General features: G+C 38.1%; 1 protein-coding gene across 7 annotated transcripts in view; it reads left to right on the top strand.

The window, feature by feature from the left end:
- Window positions 1-13,306, top strand: part of GRM7 (glutamate metabotropic receptor 7) — an 822,517-nt gene that overhangs the window by 759,770 nt on the left and 49,441 nt on the right. For 2 of the 7 annotated variants that reach the window (XM_044754898.2, XM_070492758.1), the window contains exons 9-10: window positions 4,243-4,489; window positions 10,301-10,392. In XM_044754898.2, the coding sequence (XP_044610833.1) occupies window positions 4,243-4,489; window positions 10,301-10,371 (318 nt within the window). In that variant the 3' untranslated portion in view covers window positions 10,372-10,392. Of the gene's footprint in view, window positions 1-4,218; window positions 4,490-10,300; window positions 10,518-13,306 lie in introns of those variants that run through there. The other 5 variants (XM_044754899.2, XM_070492757.1, XM_070492759.1 and 2 more) reach the window with 4 other exon arrangements.

The raw sequence follows: 13,306 nt of genomic DNA, 5'->3' as shown, positions 1-13,306 counted from the left end.
TGAAAGTTAGACTAGGGGAACTCAACTAACCTAAGCGCTACACCAACTTACAAAGCAAAAATGGCACGTCATGATATGCATTCACATTTTAGCTGATGATGGACTTTTAGGCCAAGATGAGAAAATATATGGAGCAGATTTAGCTGGGCTTTGCATGGCATTGAATTACATATACACCTGTGTACTCTAATAGTGTACATGTTGGTACGTTTCAATCAGACAAGATATGAATAGGCCTGTTTTTTTAGACACTACAATTTAGTTAATAAGATATATGTAAAAAGTTTAAAATATATGAAAGTGGTTACAGAGGAAGCCTTATCTTAACATCCACACCCCACCAACCTAACCTGGCAGAATACAAGTATTAGCAGCTAACGTGTCATAGGTACTTATTTCCCAGGCATTCTGCTAAGCACTTTTCATATATTAACTAATCAGTCATTAAAAGCTACCATACGAGGTAGGAACTATTATTAACTTTATTTTGCAAACAAAGAAACAGAGAGACAGAGAGAATAGCTATATTCAAGGATTTCATACGTCAGATGTTAAGAAAACTACTGTTCTAGAAAGTGCTACAAAGGTCTTTGCCGGCTTGACTCTGAATTCCTTGCCTAAATACTCTTTAGTTATATAAACTGAGTTATACATAGTGGGTATTAGAAAAGCCATATTCAAGCAAAAAGCAGAAACTGGATTCTGGAAATTCATTTAGGTTGATGATAAAATTAAGGCTTAATTATCAAAATACATGGAAATTCCAAGGCGGTCTGTATCCTTCCCACAGGCCTGGGCTATGGAAGATGGACCACGGTGGGGAGACGTCTCTCCCTGGAGATGATCCTCAGATGGCTAGAATGGGAGGATGGGCCGCTGAAGGCCAGCCCCAGGGAGAGGCTTGATCTCAGTAAAACTATGTGTGCAAGGACCCCTGTGCTTGGATGAAAGGGACCAATAACGATCACCTATGCCTTTACGTCTCTACAGAAACTGTAAGAAAGATAAGATAAAATGGCGTGAAATACCCAAGATTAAATGGAGTAATCTATTTTACAATCAGCATCAGGTAAAACAGGAACAGCCACAAGACTGAAAATAGATACGTTTCAATGTGCTAAAAGAATGTACTAAGGGAGTTGCTAGGATGAAAACTGCGAGCCGAAAGGTGAGCCTCCTACCCAGGGTCAAAGAGACAGTAACTTAGTTCCCCTCCTGGAACTTGGTGGGGTTGGAGCCCTGTGGACCAATACCTTTGGGATTCCTGTAGTCTGGAGCCTTCATATCTTTATACCTATAGATTTATTTAAAAATACTTTTGTAGTATTGCTAGGTCCTATCCTAAGCTCTTTACAAATATTAACACATTTAATTGTCAAGACAACCTTATGAAGTAGGTACTGATACTGTCATCTCCATTTACAAATGCAGAAGCTGAGGCACAGAAAGGAAAGGCAATTTGCCCAAGGTCACAGAACTAGTAAATGAGAATTGAGGTCAGATAGACTAGCCCTAAATGCCTCATTCTTAACCACTATGCTCTATGTAAAGGGGATTTGGGGGAGTAGGAGTCTGGTCAGTGACATTCATGTTGGTTTCACATATTTCTGATGTGTCACCAGAGACCGCAAAGTTTGCAAAATAAAATATCAGAGTCTTAATGGGCTCTAGTTTAAGAACAATGAAATTAAACACTCCATAAAATGAACGTCATAGCTTTTGGAGTCTTCAATTGCTAAGTAGTCTTTGTTAGAGAAAAATATATATGTATATACACACACACATCTGCATATATACATATATACGCATGTACACATATATAATTTACAGTTATATGTAAATAAGAAACAAAACCAAAAACTATTAATGGTTTCTTCAACTGCAATATTTACTCATGAGCAGAAAAGCAGAAACAAAACCTTAGATCCCGTGGATCAGCTTATACCCCTGTCTTTCTTGGTCTGGTTAAACCACGGTTTTCAAAGCCCTCATTAGTAGGATGACGGCAGTGACCATGAGTGAAGGAAGCAACATTGCCTGGGTGCATAAAGCCCTGTGACCATGGTAAGCCTTTCCCGAGCAGTGTGGGTTAGCAGGGTAGAATGGAGTTGAAAGTCTAAAGGTATTCTAGTAGGAAAAGTTGAACTTTTAAAATATGGTCTAATTCGCAACCAAGAGAATCATTAATTCAATATTGTTTTGTCTTTCTAGCTTACCTTCATTATATATTTTACAGTTAGCAGTTGGCAGCTGCTTTAAACCACTCAGAGACATACACATTCAAGTTAATGTTTGCTGGAAAGCTGTGATCTTTCCAGATGAGATGACCAAGTCTCTTTTAATTTCTTCACCGGGGCCTCAGAATTATCCAGGCAGCCAATAGGTCTGATGGGAATGCTTATATATTTAGAGAAAGGCTGCTTGATCACTGAGTGATAGGTAGGAAAAAGGTGTCCATTGTACAAACACAGGAGCTCAACCATCGTGTTTATTAAGTGCCTACTGCTTGCTAGCATTCCGACACAATGATGTACCACGGTCACATGTTCCTGCCTTTCTTGAACTTTCTGCCCAGTCAAGGAGACAGATGGTCAGATGATCAGGATAGTGGGTGTCTAATTACAAATGGAGACAAATGGTCTGAAGAAAATAGTTTTTCACAAGTGTGTAAGTAAATAAGCCATCCTAGACTTGAAGCTGTGGGTGAGGACAGCCTGGGATGGATGGTCTAAGAAGCAGAAGAGGAACATTCCATACAAGGAAAACAAGAATAAAGGAAAAATCGCCTGTGTGCACATATAAAGTTTTTGTGGTTGAAAGAGCACAGCATCGTCAAGACCTGAGGGAGCGCCCATATGGATGGCGTCCTGGGGAGCCGTGGGGGGGAAGTGGTGGAAAATTAGTCTGAAAAAGTATGCAGGGGGCAGGCCACATGGGGCCTTGTAGAATTCATTAAAAATGGGGATTTTGTCCTGAGATCAATGGGAAGGAATAGTTGTGGAAAACCATGATCAAATATGTTCAAGGAACTTGGGTTTCCACTGACATAAAAGGCCATGGCAGCTAGTCACTCGGGTGTTTTTTTTTTTAATGTAATTGAAATTTATTTGTCTGTCTACCTACCTGTTTATTTATTTATTAATTTATTCCCAGCTTTATCGAGGTATGATTGCACATATTTAGGTTTATATACGTGATTTTTTTAAGGTGTAAAACATGATGATTTAGTATATGTATGCATTGTGAAATGATTACCACAATCAAGTTAATTAAGACATCTATCATCTCACATTTAATCCAGCCTTTAGAACACAAGCAAAACCCAATATACCTAAATGTATGGTGGCTCTAGATCATGACAGGGCACTTCATAAATGCCACTGGACCAAGGCCAGTTGTCTGATCTTACTGATCTTACAATTCCCCACACCCTTCAACCTTCATCTTTTCAGTTTAGGCAAGGCAATGATTTAACACACGAACAGTAAGTGAGTGGTTGCTCTACTGATTTCTCAAGGAAGCAAAAGGAGACAAGGACAGCAAGGAGGGCACCATCCAAACTACAAATAACACACTGTCAGAATGAGGTTTTGCATCCTATTAGTAATTTGTTGATGTTAAGAGACTGGACAAGGCGACATCACTAGATCTTGGTCCCTTGCCATTGGTGTTTTGTAAATCAAAATTAAGCAAGAAGAACTTACTTTCTAGGGAAACTCAAAGCACTACTTTGTAGGTATGGTGAGGGTGCACCCTTTAAAACAACAATGCAAAAAGAGACATATATTGACATAACGACTTCTCAAATAAGGTCCCACAGTAACTGTGTAGCAAGAGATCATGTAGTGTTGATTGTTTTGTGTATGTATGGGGGAGAAAAAATAACTACCCTTTACTCAAGATTACACATTTCTATGATCTTCGTGTCTTTACATTCAGTTGCCATTCTGACTAAAGGTCCTTCAGATCTGATTAAAGGTCCACCCTGAACTTCTATGTGGGAGACTTTTCCAGGGCAAGCACGCACATGGATTCACCCAATGGCATTCAGTCAATAAATATACACATCAGCTAGCCAATAAATCTGCACAGTCATTGTGTCTTCCTTTTTTTATCAGAAGGATCTGGAGATTGCTATGCTTTCTCCCCTACCCATAGTCCTTCTTGACATTGCATTAAGTGTTCAGACTCCCTCTGCAGTCATTTTATTTGTAATAGTGTCTTGTGTGTTGTGTCTCCTAGCTCTACATACAAACCACCACGCTTACAATCTCCATGAACCTAAGTGCATCAGTGGCGCTGGGGATGCTGTACATGCCGAAAGTGTACATCATCATTTTCCACCCTGAACTCAATGTGCAGAAACGGAAGCGAAGCTTCAAGGCGGTAGTCACAGCAGCCACCATGTCATCGCGGCTGTCACACAAACCCAGTGACAGACCCAACGGTGAGGCAAAGACAGAACTCTGTGAAAACGTAGACCCAAACAGTAAGTAACTCTCCTTTCCTTTCATCTTCCCATCTTGCATCAGTAAGCTCCGCGAGATATGGTGTGAGCTTGCCTTTCTTTGAAAAAGTACCATGACTATGATTGTCTTGGATAATGGGTTGCCTTGGTGAATGCTAACCTTTGCTCTTAAGAGTTTGCCTCATTCTTGCCACCATTTTCTTTTTGCTGTCTGTCAGAAAGAAGCTTTTAGAGGTTCTGCTTCAGAGTTGTGAAGTCTCCCCCTTGCCTCGCTTCTTGTCCTTTTGTACCAACCCCTCCAATTGGCATAAACAAGCTGTCAGGTTGTGAGGTAACTTTCATGACCCCTTCCTGTTAGGGGAACAACTTCCTGTTAGGGAAACTTCAACACTTGATTGATTGTAGCAGTAAGAATGAAATTGGGATGTTTAAAAACCTTGGAAGCACAACTTTTTTCCACTGCAACACGAAAGTGGAAAAAGTTATGATTCTTTACTAAGCAAGGCTTCTAGAAACAAAAACATAAAATATTGAATAAAGCTGGCAAACTTTCATCCAAGTATACTGGCCCAGACACTTCTATGCTAATGGCATCGCCACATGGGAAAAACATGTACCACACCACTGCAGAGGAGTGAAAGACATTCCATGAAAGACATAAGCGTAGGGGCGGGATTAAGGATATATCAGATTTGATACGCTACATGGCATATCTGCAACCTGTGGTTTGCCTTGAGTCGCCCCTGCAAAGACCCCAAAGAAGATGGGCATACAGACACCACTTTTTTTAAAAAGAAAAAGACATTTAATCAGAGGCTAAATGCATAGAATTCCCAATTGCTGATTTTACTAACACTATTGTGGTAAGAGTGAATTTCAGACTAAAAATGTGACTTCTAGGATTTATTTTCCAGGAATATTTTGACCAGTTCCATATAGAATGAGGCAGATTGAAGTGTTCCTGATGCTTCCTGTTTTTAAAGTAAAGGAGGATTCAGGTTGTCCATTAAGTCATTCAAGACACATTATTTTTCAATTATGAGCTGAATTTGCTGTAGCCAAAGGCTTATTGCCAAGCAGAAAGTGCCTATTCTAAATACTCTGAGGTAATCCTTTATGCTTTGCAAGTAAGAGAGAGATCTTCAAAAACCAGGAGGCAACTGAGTTTGATCCTGACAAATATTGTGCAAAGATCCATGGTCTTAGCCCTTCTCCACATTTCTAAGTAGTCAGTTGAGTGAATATTGTGAAACACTTTAAGAATATGTAGACAAGTTAACAGAGACTTATTAACAACATCATGGGCTTCACTTTGACTTCTCAATAGAAGACATTCTCGGACAAGTTGAAAGGCAGGAGAAGGAGCTCACGGAGAGAAGAGAGAAACAGAATGGATACACAGGATCTGTTCTTGTGTCTTCAGAACAGATGGTCACTGAGAGGAGGGGAAGTGAATGGTGAATTGCTATGGTATTCATTGTCATGTAGGAAGAGGCTTTGGGTTGAGACAGACCTGGGTTCAAATCCAAGCCACTCCTCTTACCAGCTGTATGGCTTTGAGAGTCATTGAGCTTTTCTGAATCTCAGTGTTTTGATGTAAAAAATGGAGATAATAATGTCCATGTCATAAGATAAGTGTGTCATAAATTATCATGCATGTAGAAAATAGTGTCAATTAAATTTTAATTTCCTTCTATTCCTGAAAAGGCAAAAAGATTTGCCTAAAAGTTATATAGATATGATGGTATGTTTAAAAGCGTACTAAACACGATGAGGTAGACGGAAGTGATTCACAAAAAGAAATATTTCCATGAACATACTTATGCGTCTATTTATATGTATATCTGTATTGATAAATATACGTACATAGTTATACTTCCATGGAATTTTATTCTAGGGCCCCTTGTCATATTTGCAGTTCACAAAACCCTTATCCTGGAGACATTCTAGTAACAGTTTAATATTTATATCTAAACACAAACACATACACACATACACACGCAAATTTCACTAGCTATGCCCCAAATCAACAACCAGGAAATAACATCAAAAGTCTGTATGTATTTTAAAAAAAAGACCAAATTAGAAGTTTTGAATTTGGACAATTAATTCAATACTATGCTAATTATTAAGAATAATTAGCTTTCAAACAACATTTCACTGTTATTAACTTTTAGTGATTAGGGTCTATCCTTGTTGAGGCTGTTTGGGGTATGATAATGGCTGTTAAATTGCTAATATCAACACTAACACTAATACTAATACACAGCCTCCTTTTCAAATAGCCATTATGCAGAAGGCTTTGTGTGGACGCTCTCTCTTACTCCTCACAGTAACTCTGTAGAATGGGGAGTATTATTCTCATTTTACTTAAGAAACCTAAGCTTAGCGAGATTAAGTGATATTACCAAAGTCACACATTTAGTTAGCATCAGAGGTTGGACTGAAACCCAGGTCTGACTCCCAGATCCCTGCTTCTTTCTCTTTGCTTCTGTGTTTCTTAGAACATGAGTGGCATGTTACAACGCCAATGCAGAAATTGGTCTTTGGGCTTGCTCATTTGCTAATGCAGCTTGCATTTAAAGAATATAATGATGTATGGTGCTTTGAAATGTGTTATTGCTTGCTTTGTTGTCTACAAAGACAGGAATAAACTGAACTCAAAGAAGGCTGCCCAGGTAGAGGCCTCATCTTACTAACTCAAAAATCCAAGTGTCTTATTACCTGTGTCAATCACAATTATTCCATTTGGAATGCATTTGGTGCCTTTCCCTTGAAAAAGTTTTACTGGGTTTTGTCATTGTTGTTTTGGGGTCTACACAGAGCAAAGATAAACAGTTCGGGAAAAAATAAAACCAAATATAGCCTTTGCGTCACAGATAGTCCAAAAACTTTTAAAAAATTGTTTGTTCTTTCGGTTTTGTGTAGACACTTTCTAAAACACCATACATAATTTGAGTGGATATTTGCTGAACCATAGGAGGAGATTCATGTACCTCCAAACATTGGGGTTTCTGATGGCCCAGCTCTCAAAGATCCTGAAGAGGAATCAAAAGACCTTATCTGCACAAAATCTGTCCAATAGAACTTTCTGCAATGATGGAAATGTTCTCTACCTGTGCTGTGCAGTACAGTAACCACTAGCCACATATGGCTATTGGGCGCTTGAAATATGGCTGCTTAGCTGAGGAAGTATGCTTACCATTTTACTCCATTTTAAATAATTTAAATTTAAATGGCCATCTGTGACTGTGGCTACTATATTGGACTGCAGAGCTCTAGAAATTAATATATCTTAATAGCAACGATTTCATATTAGGACACTCAGGCTGAGCCCGTATTGGAAATGCTTCCCAAAGTTTTAACAATGATGCTGATCTGGGATAAAGTCAACCCAAAGGAAGGAAACATTTAAGATGAGACAAAAATGCAAACAAGTAGGTGTTTAAAATGATCTAATGAAGTCACTAATATGGAAATAGTGGTATTATAGATGACAATTATATTTGGAAAACCAGTCTGTAACAATGCAAAAATGTATGAATGTAGGAAAGAGCAGTAATAAAAAATTCAATTAATGAAAAGTGACAGAAAGACTATTCCGATGGGAGGAAACATTATTATTATATTCTATTTAATACCAAATATAGCTCAAATCATCTCAAATTTCTGAACTTTGGTAACAGACAAATTATTTGCTAAAATTAAGCTATGTGGTTAAAAAGAAACAAACAGAAGCACAGATCATGCACTTGGGAAAGGAATGTGTCTTTCCAAAAGGGAAATTCCATGCGCTATCCTCTGAGGGAGGGTATCGGGGAGGAAACCGAGTATATAGTATAAGCTACAAAGTAAATAATGAAACAGAAATGTCCCCTTATTCATTGTTGCTCTAAACACTCAGTCTCAATGTATTTCAATCCTCAGTGTTTTCGTTTTTAACAGCTCTGCTCCATCACTGCAGTTTGCCATCTGGTGCATGCATGCTTCTACTCATCCAGCTGCACACTGCAACGACATGTCCACATAAAACGAATTTGCTTGTTGGCTTAATAAGGGCAGAAATTAAAACTGCCCAAGCATTGCCTGATTTTTCCCCAAGAAGTTCAATTTTCCTCTTAGGTTGCTTCTCCAGTTAAGATGCCATTGTTTGAAAGGAAAACCTCTTTCTGTATGGAACAAATGAAAAGCAAATCTCAAAATTTTAATGTATCTGTGCACTACAAACATGTTGGATGTTCAGAGTTGAGCCAATGCTTGTTCATTTCTGAACTCAGATTGGAAAACAGCAGCGGGTATAGAGGTATAGCTCAGCCACTTAATGAAGGGTTTTTTTTATACAAACAAAATTTCTGTTGCTAGAGGATCGGAAGACCCTGACCTAATTTGGATAGCTTTAGATCTGGCCACAATGATGCCTTCTCAACAATTTTTTCTGCGAAGGGCACCTCAAGCTTTGGTTCTTGAATGTGTGTCCTGAATTTGGCATGTTTTCCTGAGCTTTCTATTACTGATTTTGCAGATATATGTTCATGGCAAAGATGTAGATGCCAGATAAACAGGAGGATTGGGTATGCTTGGGGACTGACTTACTGATGGCCACCAGGCCCCTTTTCCAGTTGGATGGATAATGGTACCTGAGGCAGCATGGCTTTTGGGGGATGTGTGGGTAAGAACTGCTGCCTTCCTCACTTGGACTGGTCAGAACCAGAAGATGCTCTGTGAATTATCCTCTGGTCAGATGCTCTCCTTATAGAGGATCATGATGAATAATGATGAGCATCCCTAAGCTACCTTTGTCCTAAACTACCATCCATTTTCTAAACCAATGCCCCCAGACAGTGCAGAGAAACTCCCCAAAAATCTGGACTGGTTACAGAAAGTTTGTTCTGGAAGGCCAGTAGCAACTAGAGATGTCAGGCATGTGGACAGCTTGGGAAAGACCCGTTTTGCAGGTGGGAATGCATAACTGATAAATGACCCTGAAATAGAGGCTGGACTTACACTATGTGAAAGACTAGTTTAAGCCAATGAGCACACTGTATGGTGAAGCACACTTTAGAAGAACAATAACTTGCACCTAAAACAGAAAATCTAAAATAAGATATTTTAAATATAAGTGTACATTCTGATGCTATTTTTCTTTTACTACCATTTTTGCATCTACTGTAAGGAAAATATATAAATAAAAACTTGGTCTGTTCTCAAAGAAGGCAAGTATTACATAAAATAGTAGAACTGCCGAGATAAAGAGGTATTTCATTAAAAAAAAACAAAAAAAACTCCAAGACTCAAACTGCTAGAAAATGGATGTGGGTGTCAAATTCTATACAAGTAACAATGCCTAGAAAATTCTGGAACACTCTCCCACGCTGTGTTAATTTGCCGTGGTTTTTTGTTTTGTTTTGCTTTTTCATTTGTTTGGATCCCTAACATTCTGAACATTACGTTGTTTGTTTCATCCTTCTGGACTAACCTCGCAGGCTGGTCACCATAACTGTACTAGGCTGAGAAAAAAGGGATGGCAACAGGAAGAAAAGGATGCTCTGATCAGATAGACACATTACTTTGGGGCTGGTTCCCTCAACTACTCCAGCTCAAACGAGTAAACCCATCTGCCTAAAACCAAGAGGCGCCAGTACTCCCATGTTCAGAGGTACCTGAATTTTGGTGAACTGGTCTACCAAAAGACTATCAAACCCACTGAAAGAGTGGGAATAAAGTCTATGGTCTCTATCGCAGCCTCTTCTCCAAAAGGAAAAAAAAAGAATAAAAAGGAATATTGTGTGCACATTTATTTTATCCGTACCTATATATTTACTTTTCCTGTAGACTGCATACCACCAGTAAGAAAGAGTGTACAAAAGTCTGTTACTTGGTACACTATTCCACCAACAGTATAGCTTTTGCCTGCTTTCCAAAAGGTAAGAAACAATCTAATTTTTATTTATTTGTGTGTTGTCTCCACTGAGAATTAAAAATGTTTTCATGAAAACTCTGCATGATTACCTGTAAATCTATTCACATGAAGAAACGTGTTTTCAAAGATGAGCTGTTTGTTAAGCGTAGTGCAGACAGCTGTTAAGGGTCACGTGCCTGGTTTATTCTCTGGAGAACATGTGTATAGCGTGTGCACGTTTGTCTTTCCGGAACAAGTAGTCAATGGTGGCAGAATTGGTGCTGGCCATTCTGGTACATAGTTTACTTTAAAAATACCAGTGATGAGAGATTATTTTTAAATGGATGTTTTCACATTCTGGTTTTAGAAGGCAATGTGGAAAACTTATAAGGAGAGAAGGGGGACGTTTTACAAGCCTAGTAAAAATGTTTTTTCTGGTTCATTTATTAAATATTTCTAATAAATAATATCATTTTTTTTATTAAATGTCATTCCAAGAAATGTGTTCATTCAAAAAACAATGAACGGCCTTCCCATCTTAAACCCAAAATGACCTTGGATCCTTCTTTTCAGCAAAGAAAGAGAAAGTGTTTGCTGGCTCTGCTTGATAATGTGTTGAAGATGGTTTGTGGCTCATAGTTCTGCCTTAGAGAAACACTGAACCAAGTTCAGTCATTTCACAGAACAGGGAACAGTTCAATGAAAGGCCACAAGAGTCAGAGATGAGTTTCAACATTATTCAAACCCAAGAATTACCAATAAATACCAAGAGTATTCAAACTAATAGCTTAGAAGAAATAGTGGATTGGGAGGAGTGTGAACTAGACACAAGAATGGACTGGCATAAGAATTCTAATTGATTTGCCATTGATGCCTACAGATTACCTGGGGCTCTCACTAAACGATATAAAGTTATGAAAGAATAATATTAATATTATTATTATCATCTCCCTGTTTCAGCCTAAGAAATATAATATAGTGGAAAACAACACTTGCTTTGGCAAACATCTTTGTACAGCTGGGAACAGGGCATTCCAAACTGTGGGAAAATAAACAGTAGAAAACATGGAGGGGAGTTATTAAAATCATGCAGTTGCTTTGAATAAAAGATTCCCTTTGATTTCCTCCGGACCTCCTATTGTGCTTATAAAGTAGATAAAAAAACCTATCTCTAGAGTGACTCCAAGAGAGAGAAAGCAGAGAGGTCACATTGGGTTTGGGGGTGGGGGTAGAAATATTGCTTCATAATGTGGGCTAGTCTCACTTTCCTATGTTGCTAACATGGATCTTTTTATCACATCTTTGCTGTGTTTCTTTCCATCTTTGTTTTTGTAATAGTATTCTGAGTACAAATAATATCTCGCTCTTTCCGTATCCATTTAGCACTGTAACACAGGACAAGAGTACTTTCAAGGAGTAATTATGTTTCCTGTTGATTTTAGACGGATGCCAGCAACAGAGTCTTTAATTTTGGATGTATTGTTCACATGGTTATTTCCTTTTCCCATATCAACATGATCTGTCCTAGTTTTTAAATAGACCATTCTTTTCTCCCCATGAATATATAACTGTATTCCAGTGACATCTCAAGTTTTTGCAGTACAGTGCTTGTCAAAACACTGCAGCTCATCACTTTAATAGTCCTTTTACATGCAACTGCCTGAGAATAAATGAGAAGGAATTTTCCCTGGGTAAAAATGATAGATTTAATCTCAACCCATTAAATATTCTCTTTAGCTCCATTCTAAGTTGATACCTCTTGGTTTAAAGGGTGTAAAAAGAATATGTAAGTCAATCTTTCAGTTAAAAAATTACTTTCAGGATGTGCTGTTTAGAAATAAACTTAAACTTTTTGCTAGGATTGTCTTGTTTCAAAGATTTTTATTAGGTGCTTTCCCTTTCTGCCAGTGTTAAGGTGTCTTGACAACTTAATGAGAAACATCTCATACAGCTCCTTGAAAAATAATAAGAATAGAAGTTGGTCTAAGTCACATGTATTCAAAGAAGGAAGGGGTTTACCTTGTTCAGGTTACGATGAGACTGGAAAGCTTGGAAGAACAGTGAAAGAAGGTGCTAAATGTATGTTCGAATCCACTTCTACATGGTTGTTTTCAAGAGACGAAACAGTAAAGAAAAACCCATAGATTCAAGAGTGAATGTTTGTAGTACTACTCAAATAAAACTTCGATTTCAGCCACCGTGCCCCAATGGTGGCACACTATATAGAGCAAATCATTCTGCTTGTGGGGGTTGAAGGAGGCAGGTTCAAATTCAAACAAAACAGAATGTAACCTGCTTTGAAAATGCCTTCCATATACTGCCTGCTGTTAAGAGCATTCTCCTTTGACAAACATGATAGGCCGGACATTGGCTGAGTCAACACTGCCTACAACTTTTGTTTGAATGTTGAGAAATTTTAAAACTCCGCAGAGTGTTATCAATTTAATGACGTGCACTTTACAATGCAATTAAGCAACAAAAGTGCAATTAATCTGGCATTGTCATCAGGTCAGGAAAGCAAGTTGTTTTGTTAGGAGGTAAATTTTCACACCACAGGATGGAGTTCTCATTAAAAAACTTTAAGAGTCTAACTCAGCCTTGCAAATATGGACATTTAACAGTGGAGTCATTTTTTTACAAGATATCTGCTTCTGAGAAAGTACATTGGTTGTAATATTGTTGCCATTTCACTAATGTATTAAATGATGTTGTAAAAAAATTGGTAATCTCTTGTTTGTTAAAATTACTATAATGAGGTTATTTCACATTTTCAAGCTTTCTAGAACTGTGCGATCCAAGGTTTTCTGTCATTTTGAGACTCTCCCTCCTCTGTAACATTCAATGTGATGTCTCGGAGTTAACTGGAGACTCCCTCAATGTAAAAACTATTTTGAAGCACTCTATAAGTATAGCATAGCAAAGAATATATGTTATCTGAC

The sequence above is a fragment of the Equus asinus genome, chromosome 21 (assembly GCF_041296235.1).
Source record: "Equus asinus isolate D_3611 breed Donkey chromosome 21, EquAss-T2T_v2, whole genome shotgun sequence".
NCBI classification, from domain to species: domain Eukaryota; kingdom Metazoa; phylum Chordata; class Mammalia; order Perissodactyla; family Equidae; genus Equus; species Equus asinus.
This window is presented reverse-complemented; position numbering and strand designations above follow the sequence as displayed.